The sequence below is a fragment of the Eubalaena glacialis genome, chromosome 8 (genome assembly GCF_028564815.1).
Source record: "Eubalaena glacialis isolate mEubGla1 chromosome 8, mEubGla1.1.hap2.+ XY, whole genome shotgun sequence".
Taxonomy (NCBI): domain Eukaryota; kingdom Metazoa; phylum Chordata; class Mammalia; order Artiodactyla; family Balaenidae; genus Eubalaena; species Eubalaena glacialis.
In genome coordinates, this window is record NC_083723.1 from 9683888 (window position 1) to 9698827 (window position 14940).

The 14940-nt window shown below is 46.8% G+C and overlaps 1 protein-coding gene across 7 annotated transcripts in view; it reads right to left on the reverse strand.

Annotated features, from left to right (window-relative positions):
* The window catches only part of CCM2 (CCM2 scaffold protein), a 59748-nt gene that overhangs the window by 37573 nt on the left and 7235 nt on the right, over positions 1–14940 (reverse strand). For 5 of the 7 annotated variants that reach the window (XM_061198361.1, XM_061198360.1, XM_061198366.1 and 2 more), the window contains one exon: positions 2575–2730. The exons of the other annotated variants lie outside the window; for them this stretch is intronic. In XM_061198361.1, the coding sequence (XP_061054344.1) occupies positions 2575–2673 (99 nt within the window). In that variant the 5' untranslated portion in view covers positions 2674–2730. The remainder of the gene's footprint in view (positions 1–2574; positions 2731–14940) is intronic. 7 annotated transcript variants of the gene reach the window in all.

The following is a 14940-nucleotide window of genomic DNA, read 5'->3' on the forward strand; positions in this document are numbered from 1 at the left end:
TGGCAGGCACGGTGGGGGCCCCTCAGCTTTCCCAGAAACACAATGAACAAGAGGGCACCTCAGGATCTTGGAGCCTATGCTGCTTTTAAACATGAAAATGTAAAAGAAAGTTCTGCTTGAAAAAAATAAACTGAGAACAATTAAGAATATTCTGGGACTTCCCTGGTGGCGCAGTGGTAAAGAATCTACCTGCCAATGCAGGGGACACGGGTTCGAGCCCTGGTCCGGGAAGATCCCACATGCCGCGGAGCAACTAAGCCCATGCGCCACAACTACTGAGCCTGCGCTCTAGAGCCCGCGAGCCACAATTACTGAGCCCACGTGCCACAACTACTGAAGCCTGCGCGCCTAGAGCCCGTGCTCTGCAGCAAGAGAAGCCACCGCAGTGAGAAGCCCGCACACCGCAAGGAAGAGTAGCCCCCACTCGCCGCAACTAGAGAAAGCCCACGTGCAGCAACAAATACCCAACGCAGCCAAAAATAAATAAATTAATTAATTTTAGAAAAAGAATATTCCGACACACAGAATCAGGATTCCATTAAACGACTGTGGATTCTTTAATTCACTGGAATAGCCTCCAAATCAATACAGAGTTTTAAAAAGTGGTTTTAGCCCATGCAATTGTTCATCCTTCACTCAACAGGTATTTTCATTGAGCGCCCATGTTCATCATCACTGAAATCATCTTGCCATCTTTGACCCCAAAAGACAAAAGGAGCAATTTAGCCCCTGGAAGGAGCACAACGCCAAGCACGGGTTCTCTTCGTGAATGGAGCCCTGGCATCGAGTGCCACCCGGCGTCCATCTGTGCCCGAGTCTCTCGTGAAGAAACGGGGGCCCTGAGTGTTGAAGGAACCAACCGAGGGTCCGAGGCACAGATCCGGGGAGGGGATGCGGGGTTTCGGTGGCCCTGTCCGGCATCTGCAGACTTCTCACATGGCACACACGCTGCTTCCTAGAACTGTGCAGAACTTCTGAACTGGCTCAGAAGTGATCCCTAGACGCTTACAGTATTCTTGCAATCTATCTTCCATCTTATGCTTGAAACAACTTTTGAAGTTGGAAACCTCAAATGTAGCTCTTCAACACACACACACACAAACTCTGGCCCACTTAGCGCTTTCCTAGAGGAGGGACCAGGGGCCAGGCTGGCCTTGGGTACTGTTAGATTAAAGCCTGACTTAGCATCTCACTTGGGGTGACCAGGCTCCGAGTAACTGCATCTCCTAAACAAATTCTCAGAGGCTAACTTCTCCGTCAGAGTGTCTGTTTATTAATTTACAATAAGAAATGCGTGTGCTGAAGGAACCAGCACAGCTGCTCATGGGACAGTGGCCTCTACTTGCGGACCACAGTGAATAATAAGGTGACACACACCAAGTCACTCCACGTGCACAGCGCTCAGCCCAGCGCGTTCTAGAGCAAGTGTGTGGCAGTGAAGGAAGGAAACCCGCACTGGGCACCTCGAATGCCTCAGTACGGTGTTCACGCACCCTTACCTACTCCTTTAGTTAATAACACAAAACTGCCCCAGAACAAAGGCTTCAAGTGCAATGCCCTGGGGTCCTTCAGTTCGGCATTCAGCAAACGTCTAATGGGCACTTGGCATGTGCCCGGCACTGGGGCTGCACCTCGAGGGACCCCCTTCCCTGCCCCAGGGCCCCTTCTGCTGAGGGCAGGGGGGCTGCTCGGCGGGGATCAGGCTCCGCAGGGCTGCGGGATGACACCAGGGAGAGACACCCAGGCCAGAGCGTGGGCCGCACAAAGCCTCTGTCCAACTGTCCAGCTGGGCAAGGCAGCGGCTACCCCCCAGATTCACCCCCGCCCAGGTGCACGAAGCACCCCGACAAATCCTCTCCTATAAGCGCCACTGTTTAAAACTGCATCTCAACGTTGCCTATCTTAACTCCAACTCCCTGTAACGCAAGTCAACAGATTCACTATCTTTTTAAAAAGAAAGTTAAGTACTTAAGCGCCTACCAACAGAAAAAGAGCCTTTCTTAGGTGCCGCAGAGGCCCAAGTAAGGAGAACGACACAGCCCGCGCCCCAGGACCTCCTACAGACCTCAAGTTCCCCATCTGAGGACTAGGCGTGAACCTGACCTCCCCCACTGCAGCGGTTTGCTCTGGTGACACACACTGCGCCTGACCGTCCATGCGGCGGCCGAGGCCACCCCTGCCGGGCACACAGCGCCCCTCATCCTCCCTCAGGTGTCACGGGTGAAATTCCAGGCATGAGTCTGCAACTGTGAGCGTGTTCTTTCTTGACCTCTTCCCTAAATCATTTTCCAACTCAGATCTTGGGTCCTAACTGACTACAAATCTACATGAACGCCACTCTTCCTCGGCAGCCCTGACATCCGCGGCCTCTCACTCCTTAAGTGAAGATGGACGAACCCAACAACCTGCAAAGAGCTCCTCATCTTGCTCACTTCGCCGGCCACCGGGGCTGCCAGTTCTCAGACCCGGAAGCCAGCAGGAACCCTCCACCCCACCTTCCCAAAGCAAAGGTCACAGGACCCAGATGGCTAGATGCGTTCTAGATGGCTCTTTCCACGCTGGGTTTGCACCTACCTCGTTCTCCATGGAACACCCCGTTGGAAAGTCTGTGTGAGGAGGAATTTCTCTGGAGGAATTCTGGTTCCTCCCCCTCTGCCGATAGTTAGTGTGCATTCTCCTCTGTTCACTTCTGAGCTTGTTGAAAAATATGGTCAGATGTTAGCCCTCCCTCTGAAAAAAACATGTGAATGAACAGGAAGACCAGAAACCACAGCTTCCTTCTGCAAACCCCACTGAAGCTGTTTACAGTTTTTTTAAAAAGTTTGAGGCAGGCAACACCCTAAAACTGCTGGCTAAATCCAAACAGGCTGCATGCACGAAAAGACGTAAAGTAAACCCACACATCTTCATATTATACCAGCACATCTTCCACCTAAACCTCCGCATCTCCTTACTGAACCAGCCCATCTTCTAACTAAGCCAGCCCATCTTCTTACTAAACAGGCACATTTTCCTTACTAAACCAGCACACCTTCTTACTGAACCAGCACATCTTCTAATTAAACCAACACGTCTTCTTACTAAACCAGCACATCTCCTTACTAAACCAGTGCACAGACTTATTAAACCAGCCCATTTTCTTAGTAAACCAGCCCATCTTCTAACTAAACCAGCCCATCTTCTTACTAAACCAGCACATCTTCTTACTAAACCAGCACATCTTACTAAACCACACATCTTCTTAATAAGCCAGCCCATCTTCTTACCAAATCGGCACATCTTCTTACTGAACGAGCCATCTTCTAATTAAATCAGCCCATCTTCTTACTAAACCAGCCCATCTTCTTACTAAACCAGCCCACCTTCTTACCAAACCAGCCCACCTTCTTACCAAACCAGCCCATCTTCTTACTAAACCAGCCCATCTTCTTACCAAACCAGCCCATCTTCTTACCAAACCAGCCCATCTTCTTACCAAACCAGCCCATCTTCTTACTAAACCAATGCATCTTCTTACTAAACCAGTGCACAGACTTATTAAACCAGCGCATCTTCTTACTAAACCAGCCCATCTTCTTACTAAACCAGTGCATCTTCCTTACTACCTCTAGCACGCAGAGCCCACGGGTGGCCTCCCCACATTTCTAGCCAATACCGTGTAGTCAGTTGAAGGACATTATTTTGGAAGTCCGACCATTCTGCAAATCCAAACGACAAACGTAGAAAGAGTAAAAGCAAGCAAGCTGAGAGCACTGCTGGGGCTCCCCCTCCTGACCGTGCGGTGTCACCTGTGTGGTGGGACCCGCCGACCTGGCTGTTTCCGGCCGGCTGTTGCCTGCTTCAGGGCACAGTAGCCCAGGGGGCCTGGGCAGAGCACACCTTCTCCATGACCGTCAGCCTACAAAAGCCTCTACCTGCCTCCAGGACTCTTGCGTTTGAGACGCAACTTTGAAACTAAAGAGTATGTCCTTGAGCAAGCTCACTTTCACTTCTTCAGGGTAAAGTCTGATCCTGAAAAGAAGTTGGGTTTGTTGATGTTGAAGACCCTTACACTCTCTAGATGTTCCAGGATGGCTGCAAACAGGAGAGGCTACTTAATTAACTGTTCTGGTTAATTAGAGTGATGATTTAGAGTGACCATATTCACAGCTCAAAACATAAAAAATATAATACAATTTTACTAACATTACATTTATTAATATTAGATTAATATTAGATTTGATTTGATCAAAGTGCTAATTTTCAACAGTTTTCTGCCCATAAAAATGGCTATTTCATATGGTTCAATTTAAACTGTAACAAAGTTTAGTACTTGATTCTGAAAAGACTGGTTCAGAACAATAATTTCATGCCTCAGTTACTACTACACATGCTGCAGAGGTAGAAAGCACAGTAAACCAGGTAAGGAGTACTGCACTAGATTTGTTTGAATAAACATCTGGTATTGACTGGACTATCCCTTTATCTCTTTAGACACCCAGGGCACCTTGGGTACCGTCTGGACTCCGCTTTCTCCTTCTTTCTAAAAGCTGCCCCTGCAGAGCAGGATCAGGTAGCCCTGAGGGAAAGGGAACCAGGAGAGAGATTAAGAGACCTCAGGAGGTGGAGCAGCCCCCAGGACATATCTTGGTGACTGTGGGGCCTGAGTCCACTGCCTGCTCCCCACCAGGTCCCCCTGCATGAGACACACAGCCCACCCTTCCAAAGTCCCAGAGCTGCCCCTCCTGGGGAAACAGAGGAAACTAAAGGAAGCCCACCAGCTGCACATACAAGCCAACCTGTCCTGCTTTCACAGATACAACGATCACCAGGGTCAGCATGGAAGAGAAAGGGCAGGGAGCACAGGGGGCAAAGGAGAGACTGGATGGGGGCTTAAATTCTAGAGGGTTTAGAGGCATTTGAGGAGAACAGCATCCATAAATACAGCCAAGAGAGAGAGACAGAGACAGACAGAGCAAACAAGAAAGGTATCTTAGAAATTACATATATGATCGCCAAAATAAAGAGTTCAATAGAAGGGCTGAATAATAAAATGGGTGTAACTGAAAGCCAAATTAGTGACCTGGAATACAGTGGCACTTTTACAAATGAACATTCCAATCAACTTGATGATCGAGAGCACTAACTCTGAACCCCAATTAAGCAAAATGTTAGCCCCCCGCAAAAGAATTCCATTCCTATTAGGATTGAGTCACAAAAAATTTGTACTCAGTGATTATCATACTTTGAATTTCATCAATGAAAATGTGGAAATTTGTTTTCTCTCTTCTGATGTGATACCTACTTAAAACCCTCAATGTTACCTCTTGGCCCATAAAGCCTAAAACATTTACTATCTGGTCCTTTACATGAAAAGCTTGCCAACTCTATCCTAGAACATAAAGCGAAAGATGAAAAATAAGAAAATATTGGGACTTCCCTGGTGGCGCAGTGGTTAAGAATCCGCCTGCCAATGCAGGGGACACGGGTTCGAGCCCTGGTCCGGGAAGATCCCACGTGCCACGGAGCAACTAAGCCCGTGCGCCACAACTACTGAGCCTGTACTCTAGAGCCCGCGAGCCACAACTACTGAAGCCCGCGTGCCTAGAGCCCGTGCTCCGCAACAAGAGAAGCCACTGCAATGAGAAGCCCGCGCACCTCAACGAAGAGTAGTCCCCACTCGCCGCAACTAGAGAAAGCCCGCGCACAGCAATAAAGACCCAATAAAGGAAAGAAGGGAGGGAGGGAAGGAGGGAGAGAGGGAGGGAGGGAGGGAGGAAGGAAGGAAGGAAGGAAGGAAGGAAGGAAGGAAGGAAGGAAGGAAGGAAGGAAGGAAGGAAGGAAGGAAGGAAGGAAGGAAGGGAGAAAAGAAAATATGAGAAAAATCAAAGGCCATAGCAGCCAGATCCATAAAGTCGCCTGGTGACCTTGGAGGAGACAAGGACAGGCAGAGCAAGGAGGACGCCGATGAAGGACTCGGCCGGCTCTACAGACAGAAAAGGCCTGGCACCAAGAAGGCTGACTGGAAAAGAGACACTTAAACCCATCCTTGTAAAACTGCAGGACTTCAAGAGGATAGCTAAAGGTTTCCAATAAGGAAAAATGAAAAAGTTTCCTGAAAAGGAACAAGGATCAGAGCAGCATCAGGTGTTTCGTGCCAACAGGGAACACAGTAATCCCTCTAAAGTTCTGATGGCAAATGATTTTGAACCTGGAAGTTAATATAAAGCCAAACTGTCCATGAAGTTTAGGCAAAGTTATTTTCATATTTGCAGTGCCTTGAAATTTTTATACTCTAAACCCTTTTTTAAAAATATACTAGAGGATGTACTACCAGCAAAAAAAAAAAAAAGAAAAAAGGGTGACAGAAAAAGAGGTGGCCTCTAGGAAACAGTGGAACTCATGCAGGACTGCAATTAAAGAAATCCCAGGATGACAATCATGCACCAAGCCAGCAAAGCAACTGGTTCAAATTAAAACGATACAGGAGAGAGTCCCAAAGGAAAAGGTCAGGAGATTCCATTACATAAAATTATATGATTAAGACCCTAGAAGTTCTTGATGATAAAAATATATGACTTTTGAAAGAAAAAAGAAAAGGAATTTATTAGAAACTCTAGAAAACAAAAAGTTAAAAAAAAAAAACAAAACACAAAAAAACCAGACACACCAATGATCCCAGTGTGAACCGTACTAGTATGTGGCCTGATCCTGAACACGGGACAGAGTACAGACTGAGTCTCCATTTGACCTCAATGCATGACACAGTCTCCTTCAGAAATACAGATGCCGTGGCAAAAAGCTACATTTTTCTCCACAAAATAAGGCCTCTTTTAAAAAACAGCCACGGGGCTTCCCTGGTGGCGCAGTGGTTAAGAATCCGCCTGCCAATGCAGGAGACACGGGTTCGAGCCCTGGTCCGGGAAGATCCCACATGCCACGGAGCAACTAAGCCTGTGCACCACGACTACTGAGCCTGCGCTCTCGAGCCCGCGAGCCACAACTACCGAGCCCACGTGCCACAACTACTGAAGCCCACCGCCTAGAGCCCATGCTCTGCAACAAGAGAAGCCACCGCAATGAGAAGCCCGTGCACCGCCACGAAAAGTAGCCCCCGCTCGCCACAACTAGAGAAAGCCCACGTGCAGCAACAAAGACCCCATGCAGCCAAAAATAAATAAATAAATAAATTTATAAAAAATTAAAAAATAATAAAAATTTAAAAACAGCCACAGTGGCATTATTTTGCTTTAAAACTTGACAGGAATTTTTTTAAATCTTCAACTATCCAATTGGTGTTCAAATTTTTCACCAATAGACTCCTATTTTTTTTTTTTAATAGTTTGTTCAAATCAAGATGCAAATCAGGTCCATCGATAGACTGCCCTGAGCCGACACAATTCTTAAGTCTCTTGATGCATTTGTTAAATAGCCAGGGCAGGTCGTCCTGTAGAATATCCCACTTTCTGGCTCCTGCAGGATGTATCTCTGTCAGAACTTTGAGGATGCTTCTCAGCCCCTGTATTTCTTGTAGACCGGTGGTTAGATCGTGAGGCTTTACTTAACTCAAGTGTGATGTTTTTTCAAGAATGCTTCCATCAGGGGGCACATAATATTGGGCAGCGACCTGCCACTGATGGCTATGGCCTGGCCCCTTTGTCTCATAGTTGGATATGATATTTTTCAACAGTCTGGTTCCACAATTCCTTCATCATTTATTAGTGGAAACATTTACATAAAGAGACCTTTTCCCTCCTCGACTATTTGGTCACCCTGAGGTACAGATCATTCAGAAAAGTCAAGTTAAATGCATCATCCTTTCTCTTCAGCAATGCTGCTTCCTTGGAATCGCCGGAGCTAAACAATCCATTAGTCATCATCTTATGGACGATCCAATTGTCCCGCCCCGGCCAGCGGCGGCCTCTTCAAAGTGGACCCTGGCAGCTGCTGAGGGCTCCTCAGACCTGGAATTGGCCACTGCTGCTTCTAGAGGAAAGTGCTGTTTCAGGCCCGCTACCACTCACCGAGGGCGTTCACTGCGCCTGGGACTTGGCACCAGAGAGAGTGAGGAAATAAGCACTTTGTGTTTAAGAGAAAAACCTCATGAATTCACAGTGATATTTCCAATCCAAAGTAGGATTACAGGGTTATGGATCACATTCTTTGGTATTATCTGCACCCACCCACTCCTCCTACGGTGAAAGCCAGTGTGTAATGTTCTTAATGTAACTATAGTTCCGCTTTATCCTAAAACACATGTAACAGTGGCAATAATACCAGCATTATTACTAATAAAATGATTACTGAAAACTATTTGCTTAAAGTTTCTTTGTTGCTTTTCTTGTCCTTAGTGCATGTCCCACTGCCGGCCTGCTGTCGAATTTCTATGATTTAATTACTTGAAATAACTCTTTTCTGTGAGGTTATGTCTTTTGTTTGTTTTTCCCATTTTTGTTAATACTTTGCTTTTGATTTTTTTAAGTAATTTTTTTTTTTTTAATGTTTGGATTCAATTGTAATCCTGTAAATCATTACATGGTCCAAACTCACAAGGCCCATGCTGAGAGGTCAGCCCCTCCCCTCTAGATAATCATCCAAGATAGGGCTCCACGCTGCACCCTCCCACCCCGGCCCACTGTGAGGCTGCAGCACGGTTTAGCGAGCCTGCACCCCAGGGGTGGAATGAGGCCAAAATGAACAGCCTGGTGCTCAAACTGCCTCGTGTTTTTGCCAATGTTTCCTTGGGGGAGGTTGCATGGAAGTGGGATGCTGGGTTAGTCACGGCACCAGAGTTCAGCCAGGCATAGCCCCTTATGCCCTGTCAGGAGCTATGCTGGCCGGTTCCTCATGCCTGACCAAGTAGGGATGTCTGCTGGCCTGAAAGGTGAGAAAAGGTAGCTCAGTGTGCTCTTAATTTGCATTTCTCTTATTATGCAAGAGTCTGAGTTGCCTTTTCACACATTTAAAAGCCATTTGAGTTTCTTTTTCGGTAACTGTCTGTTCCCATCTCTTGACTTGTTTTTTCCTCTCAGGTCCTCAGCCTTTGTTTCCCCTGTTTTTAGAAGCACATTATATATGGGATATTTACTTTTTGTTTTATAAGTTGTAAATATTTTTTCTCGATTTGTTGTCTTTTTACTTTGCTTATGTTTATGTTATCAGATCTGGTCTTTCCCCTCCTTGCTCTGAATTCTGAATAATAGTTAAGAAAGTTTCCTCGGGAATTCCCTGGCAGTCCAGTGATTAAAACTCCACGCTTTCACTGCTGAGGGCCCGGGTTTGATCCCGGGTAGGGAAACTAAGATCCCACAGACCACGCGATGCGGCCAAAAAAAAAAAAAAAAAGTTTCCTCATCTCCCAGATCATTGAAGAATTCACCCATGTTTTTGCCTAGTACCTCTATGGCTTAATTATTTTTGCTTTTATTTAAATCTCCGAACCACCTGTTGTTCACCCTTGTGTACACTAGGAAGGATGGATCTGATTTCATCCTTTTCCACACGTTTGTCCAGTTACCCCAATATCACCCATTACTCAGATGTCCCCGCTGCTATGAAACACCATTTTACTGGGCACTCAAGTTTCCCCATGGAGGGGGATCTGTTTCTGTATTTTCTCCTCTGTTCCTGCAGCCTATCCCAGGACAACCCCACAGCTTCAATCGGGGGCGAGACAGCACGACCCAATCTGGGGTTGTTCCCTCACTGTGCTTCTTCTTCAGAGATTGTTCTTGCTTGTTCGTAACAAAAAATGAGCTTTAAGTCAAGTGGTCTCGTTCCATTAAAAAGCCCGATGGGGGGCTTCCCTGGTGGCGCAGTAGTTGAGAATCTGCCTGCCAATGCAGGGGACACGGGTTCGAGCCCTGGTCTGGGAAGATCCCACATGCCACGGAGCAACTGGGCCCGTGAGCCACAACTACTGAGCCTGCGCGTCTGGAGCCTGTGCTCCGCAACAAGAGAGGCCGCGAAAGTGAGAGGCCCACGCACCGCGATGAAGAGTGGCCCCCGCTCGTCACAACTAGAGAAAGCCCTCACACAGAAACGAAGACCCAACACAGCCAAAAATAAATAAATAAATTAATTAATTAATTTAAAAAAAAAAAAAAAAGCCCGATGACATTGTTATTGGGATCACGTTAAAAATTAATTCAGAGAGAGCAGACACAGTCATGATGCCACTATCCCACCCGAACACAGGTGTCTTCCACTTCTTCAAGTCCGTGTTTGTGTGTTTCAGGAGTTTTTCTTATAGAGATTTTGGATGTTTCTGTTCACTTCAACCCTAAAGTATGTACTTGTAATCGTAAACAGGATCTTCTATTATACGCTGGTGTTCCAACAGGACGAAGGGAAAAGCCAAGCTGGCTGGAGGGGCTGTAGAGCAACTGGGCGGGAGGAGACGGCAACCGATACAAGAGCCCTGCCTGGGGTGCGGGAACTGGGGGGCTGGGGTACGTGGGGAGGACGACGAGGACCCCCAGGCCCCACATATTCCTGTGTTGTTGACTTGAACACTGACTGTGGTTTCTGCAGCTGAGCTGCGCTAGCTGTTTTCATCGGCCCGTGTAACTGGGAGAGAAGCTACATAGGCACCGATGGGAGGGCCTGGAGGCTGGTGTAGGTGACCCTGCATGGCAAGCCTTGCCAAATGCACGGCAAGAGTTGCTGGCACCCCTAAAGGGGCCAAGACGCACTACTGAACCCATGTCTGGGCCCGAGGTTCCACCCAGTCAGGGTAATAGAAGCCACTGGTGCATGGAGCCCTCAAACAGCAGGGCCGCTGTCCCCATACCATCTGGCATGGCAACCTGGCCTGAATGTGTTGCTGCCACTGATGGCTCCCCATGTGCCACCTCAGACACCGCTAGTGCCTTCTGAAAGACAGCTGTGCCCTCTGGGAAGAAAACAAGTCAGTCTGCCTACACCTGGCAAAGTGAACAGCAGACCTTTACTGCCTGAACTCTCCATCGGCTGCCCAGCCAGCACGTGCCGAGTGATGGTGGGACTTCATTCTTGTGGGAGTCGTAGCAGACTGATGGCTCCCAGAGAGAACCACCTGCGAGGGTTATGTGCCACCCGCCCACCTCTGTCTAAAGGGGCAGGTCATGAGGAGAGCAAAGTCCAAGGCCTGGCTTCCCCGGGTCACCTGTGGGCCATCTGGACAGCATCACAGACAGCACGCCCCACTCTGACCCCACAGCCACTGACAGAGAGGATGCCAATCCCTGATGGCCCCTTGGGATACAGAAGGCGCTTCTCCTATAAGGACAGGAGCACCCAAGGTGGGAATGGGATGAGGGGGAGGAACACTCACTGAAGGAAAAACGATGACAGCACGACCACAATTCGAACAAGTTCTCTCCCAACTGCATTCTCATAAGGCGAGATCCGCCCCAGAAATGCCCAACAGAAAGAACACCTCCACTTAAAGGTAAAACCCACGCACTTCCATAAACAGGAGGCTGCACGTGGTCTGGCCCCAGAGGAAGCAAGGTCCACTACCTTACCCACACTGCTGACTCAGGTAGAGCCTCGCCCACCAGACTGGACCCAGGTCACGGATGGTAAAGCCTGCCTCACTTCTGACGTGCATGATCCATGGAAGCCTGCAGCTGCCTGCACGACTGATCATGAATGTCCCACAGTCCAACGCACTGGACACACTGACCAAGGGGCAAACATCCAGGTTCCCTGCTGCAGGACAGATGTGACAACCTGTCCGTGCATCGAATCTTCATGGAGCCCATGTAAGCACCCACAAAGGAAGCGCTGCCATGGGCAAAGCCAACGAGCATCTCCACTAGAGCCTGACCCCCTGGTGATGGGCAACCAGAAGAGACTGGTGCAGCCAAGAGGACGGCCTTTGGAAACCTATCCGCATCCCTGGTGAGCACGTAGTCAGGAATGTGATGGAAGCAACACAGGAGATGCGTACACGGACACTGAGCACTTGCTGAGCGTAAGGGATGGGCAGTGCACATGCAACTCCGCCTCCATAGAGGCCACCACCTCAGCGCTAACTCTGCTAAGGAATTAGTGGGAGTTCCTGGGCCAGTTTTGCAATTTTTCTTAAGTTTGAAATTATTTCAAAATAAAAAGATTCTTAAAAACACACATCCAAATAATAAACATTTTACAAGGGCACATAAACAAAAGGACCTGCATCAAATAGGTAACGATGGTTGCCAATGAAGGAGGCGCATGAAAGAGGAGTGAGGACTGGGGATCAAAGAAAATGGATAAATAAATAAATAAAACCAACAGAAAGCACCAGGACTTCCCTGGTGGCGCAGTGGTTAAGAATCCACCTGCCAATGCGGGGACACAGGTTCGAGCCCGGGTCCGGGAAGATCCCACATGCCGCAGAGCATCTAAGCCCGTGCGCCACAACTACTGAAGCCTGCGTGCCTAGAGCCCATGCTCCGCAACAAGAGAAGCCACGACAATGAGAAGCCAGCGCACTGCAACGAAGAGTAGCCCCCGCTCACCACAACCAGAGAAAGCCCGCGCACAGCAACAAAGACCCAATGCAGCCAAAAATTAATTAATTAATTAATTAATTAATTATTTTTAAAAACCAACTTTTAAGTGCACTTTGGAAAATAAAATCCAAAATTATTAGCAAATGCCATTTTCATCTACCAGCTTGGCAAATATTCAACAGCTTGGAAATATGCCATGTGGGCAAAGATATTAAAAAACAAGCACTCTCATCATAAATTGCTGTTAAGAATAAAAACTAGGAACTTCCCTAGTGGTCTGGTGTCTAAGACTCCGCACTCCCAATGCAGGGGGCCTGGGTTCAATCCCTGGTCAGGGAACTAGATCCCACATGCCACAACTAAGAGTTCGCATGCCGCAACTAAAGATCTCACATGCCACAACTAAGACTCGGAGCAGCCAAATAAACAAACAAATATATTTTTTTAAAAAATGAAGAAGAAGAAAAACTGGAACAATCACTATGGGGAACAATGTGTCAATATCTATAAAATTACAAATGTACATATGCTTTCCTGATAATTGCATTTTCAGGAAATAATCCTATAAATACATTTACACACGTGAAAGGTTGGTAGAAAGCTAATATCTGCATTTTTTGTTAGAGCAAAATGACAACCTAGAAGTCCATAAACAGACTACTGTTTAAATGAATTATATTAATCCACAGGAGAAAATGCCATTCAACTCTAAAAAAGAATAAAGAAACTACATACCCATAATGAAAGAGCTCCAGAAAATATTGTCAAGAAAAAATAACACCGAAGAGGTTCCTATTTGCAAAAGAGAGTAGTAGATTGTATCAGAATAACTTTCTCACAAATCAGGGTTATGAACTCTAGGATCTAGAAGTAATAACACCCCAGTAGCAATAACCACATCTACTGACCAGATCTTGGTTTCTAAATACCATTTCCACCAAGAGCAACCAGTGCTCCTCGGACAAATGTCAAGCTCAGGGCTGGACAAGAAAGTATCACATGAACCTGGAGCATCTTGTTGTGGCAAATGTAAGCAAGAACTCAGAGAGTACTGGGGGGCTTCCCTGGTGGCGCAGCGGTTAAGAATCTGCCTGCCAGTGCATGGGACATGGGTTCGAGACCTGGTCCGGGAAGATCCCACATGCCGCGGAGCAACTAAGCCCGCGAGCCACAACTACTGAGCCTGCACTCTAGAGCCCGCGAGCCACAACTACTGAGCCCACATGCCACAACTACTGAGCCTGCGCTCTAGAGCCCACGAGCCACAACTACTGAGCCCACGTGCCACAACTACTGAGCCTGTGCTCTAGAGCCCGTGAGCCACAACTACTGAAGCCCACAAGCCTAGAGCCCGTGCTCCACAACAAGAGAAGCCACCGCAGTGAGAAGCCCGCACACCGGAACGAAGAGCAGCCCCCGCTCAACACAACTAGAGAAAGCCCGCGCGCAGCAACAAAGACCCAACGCAGCCAAAAATAAATTTTAAAAATAAATGAATTTATTAAAAAAAAATACACGAAGCCAAAATGAACTGAACTACAGGGAGAAACAAGCAAACCTAAAACAATAACTGGAGACTTTAACACCCCCCTTCTCAATAACTGACAGAATTAGCATACAAAAATTCAGTAGGAAACAGTTTGGCAGTGTTTTACAAAGTTAAATATATAGTTCCTATATAACTGGGCAATTCCATTACTAGCTATTGTCCAAAAGAAATGATAACATATGTCCACACAATGGGTCATTCACAGATGTTCACAGCAGCTTTTCATTATAATACAAAACTAAAAAGAACCCAAATGTCCGACAACAGGTGACGGATAAACAAATTGTGGTATATACGTACCATAGACTGCTACTCAGCAATAACTGATGCACACAACATTATGGATGAATCTCAAAAACATTATGCTGAGTAAAGAGGTTCTTGCACACAAGTATACTGTATGAACCCATTTGTATCAAGTTCTAGAGCAGATAAAACTAATTCAGACAGCACTAATGTATACTGGAAATTAATCCAAACAGCAATAATCTATAGTGGAAATACAGAACAATGGTTGCCTGGGAAAGGGACTTCCTAAGAGGTAGGAAGGGAACTTTCTGATTGAGGGTTATGGTCTATTTCTTGGCAGGGGGGGTTTGGGTTACACAGGTGTATGCTTTTGTCAAAATTTAGCTAATGTACATTTAAGATGTGTACATTTTACCATAAATTTTACAGCGAAAGAAAATTGTAAACAAATACTGAACTCTAGTTAATGATACGCGTGCTGAAGTGTTTAGATCAAAGTGAACTGATGTCTGCAATTTACTTTGAAATGCATCAGAAAAATAAAATGGGTCGATGGATAGGTAGAAGGATGAAGAGATGGGTAGACATGAGATAAAACAAATATACCAAACGTTAATGGTAGAATCTAGGCAGTGGGTATATGGGTATTTGCCATAAAATTCTTCCAACTTTGGTGTATTC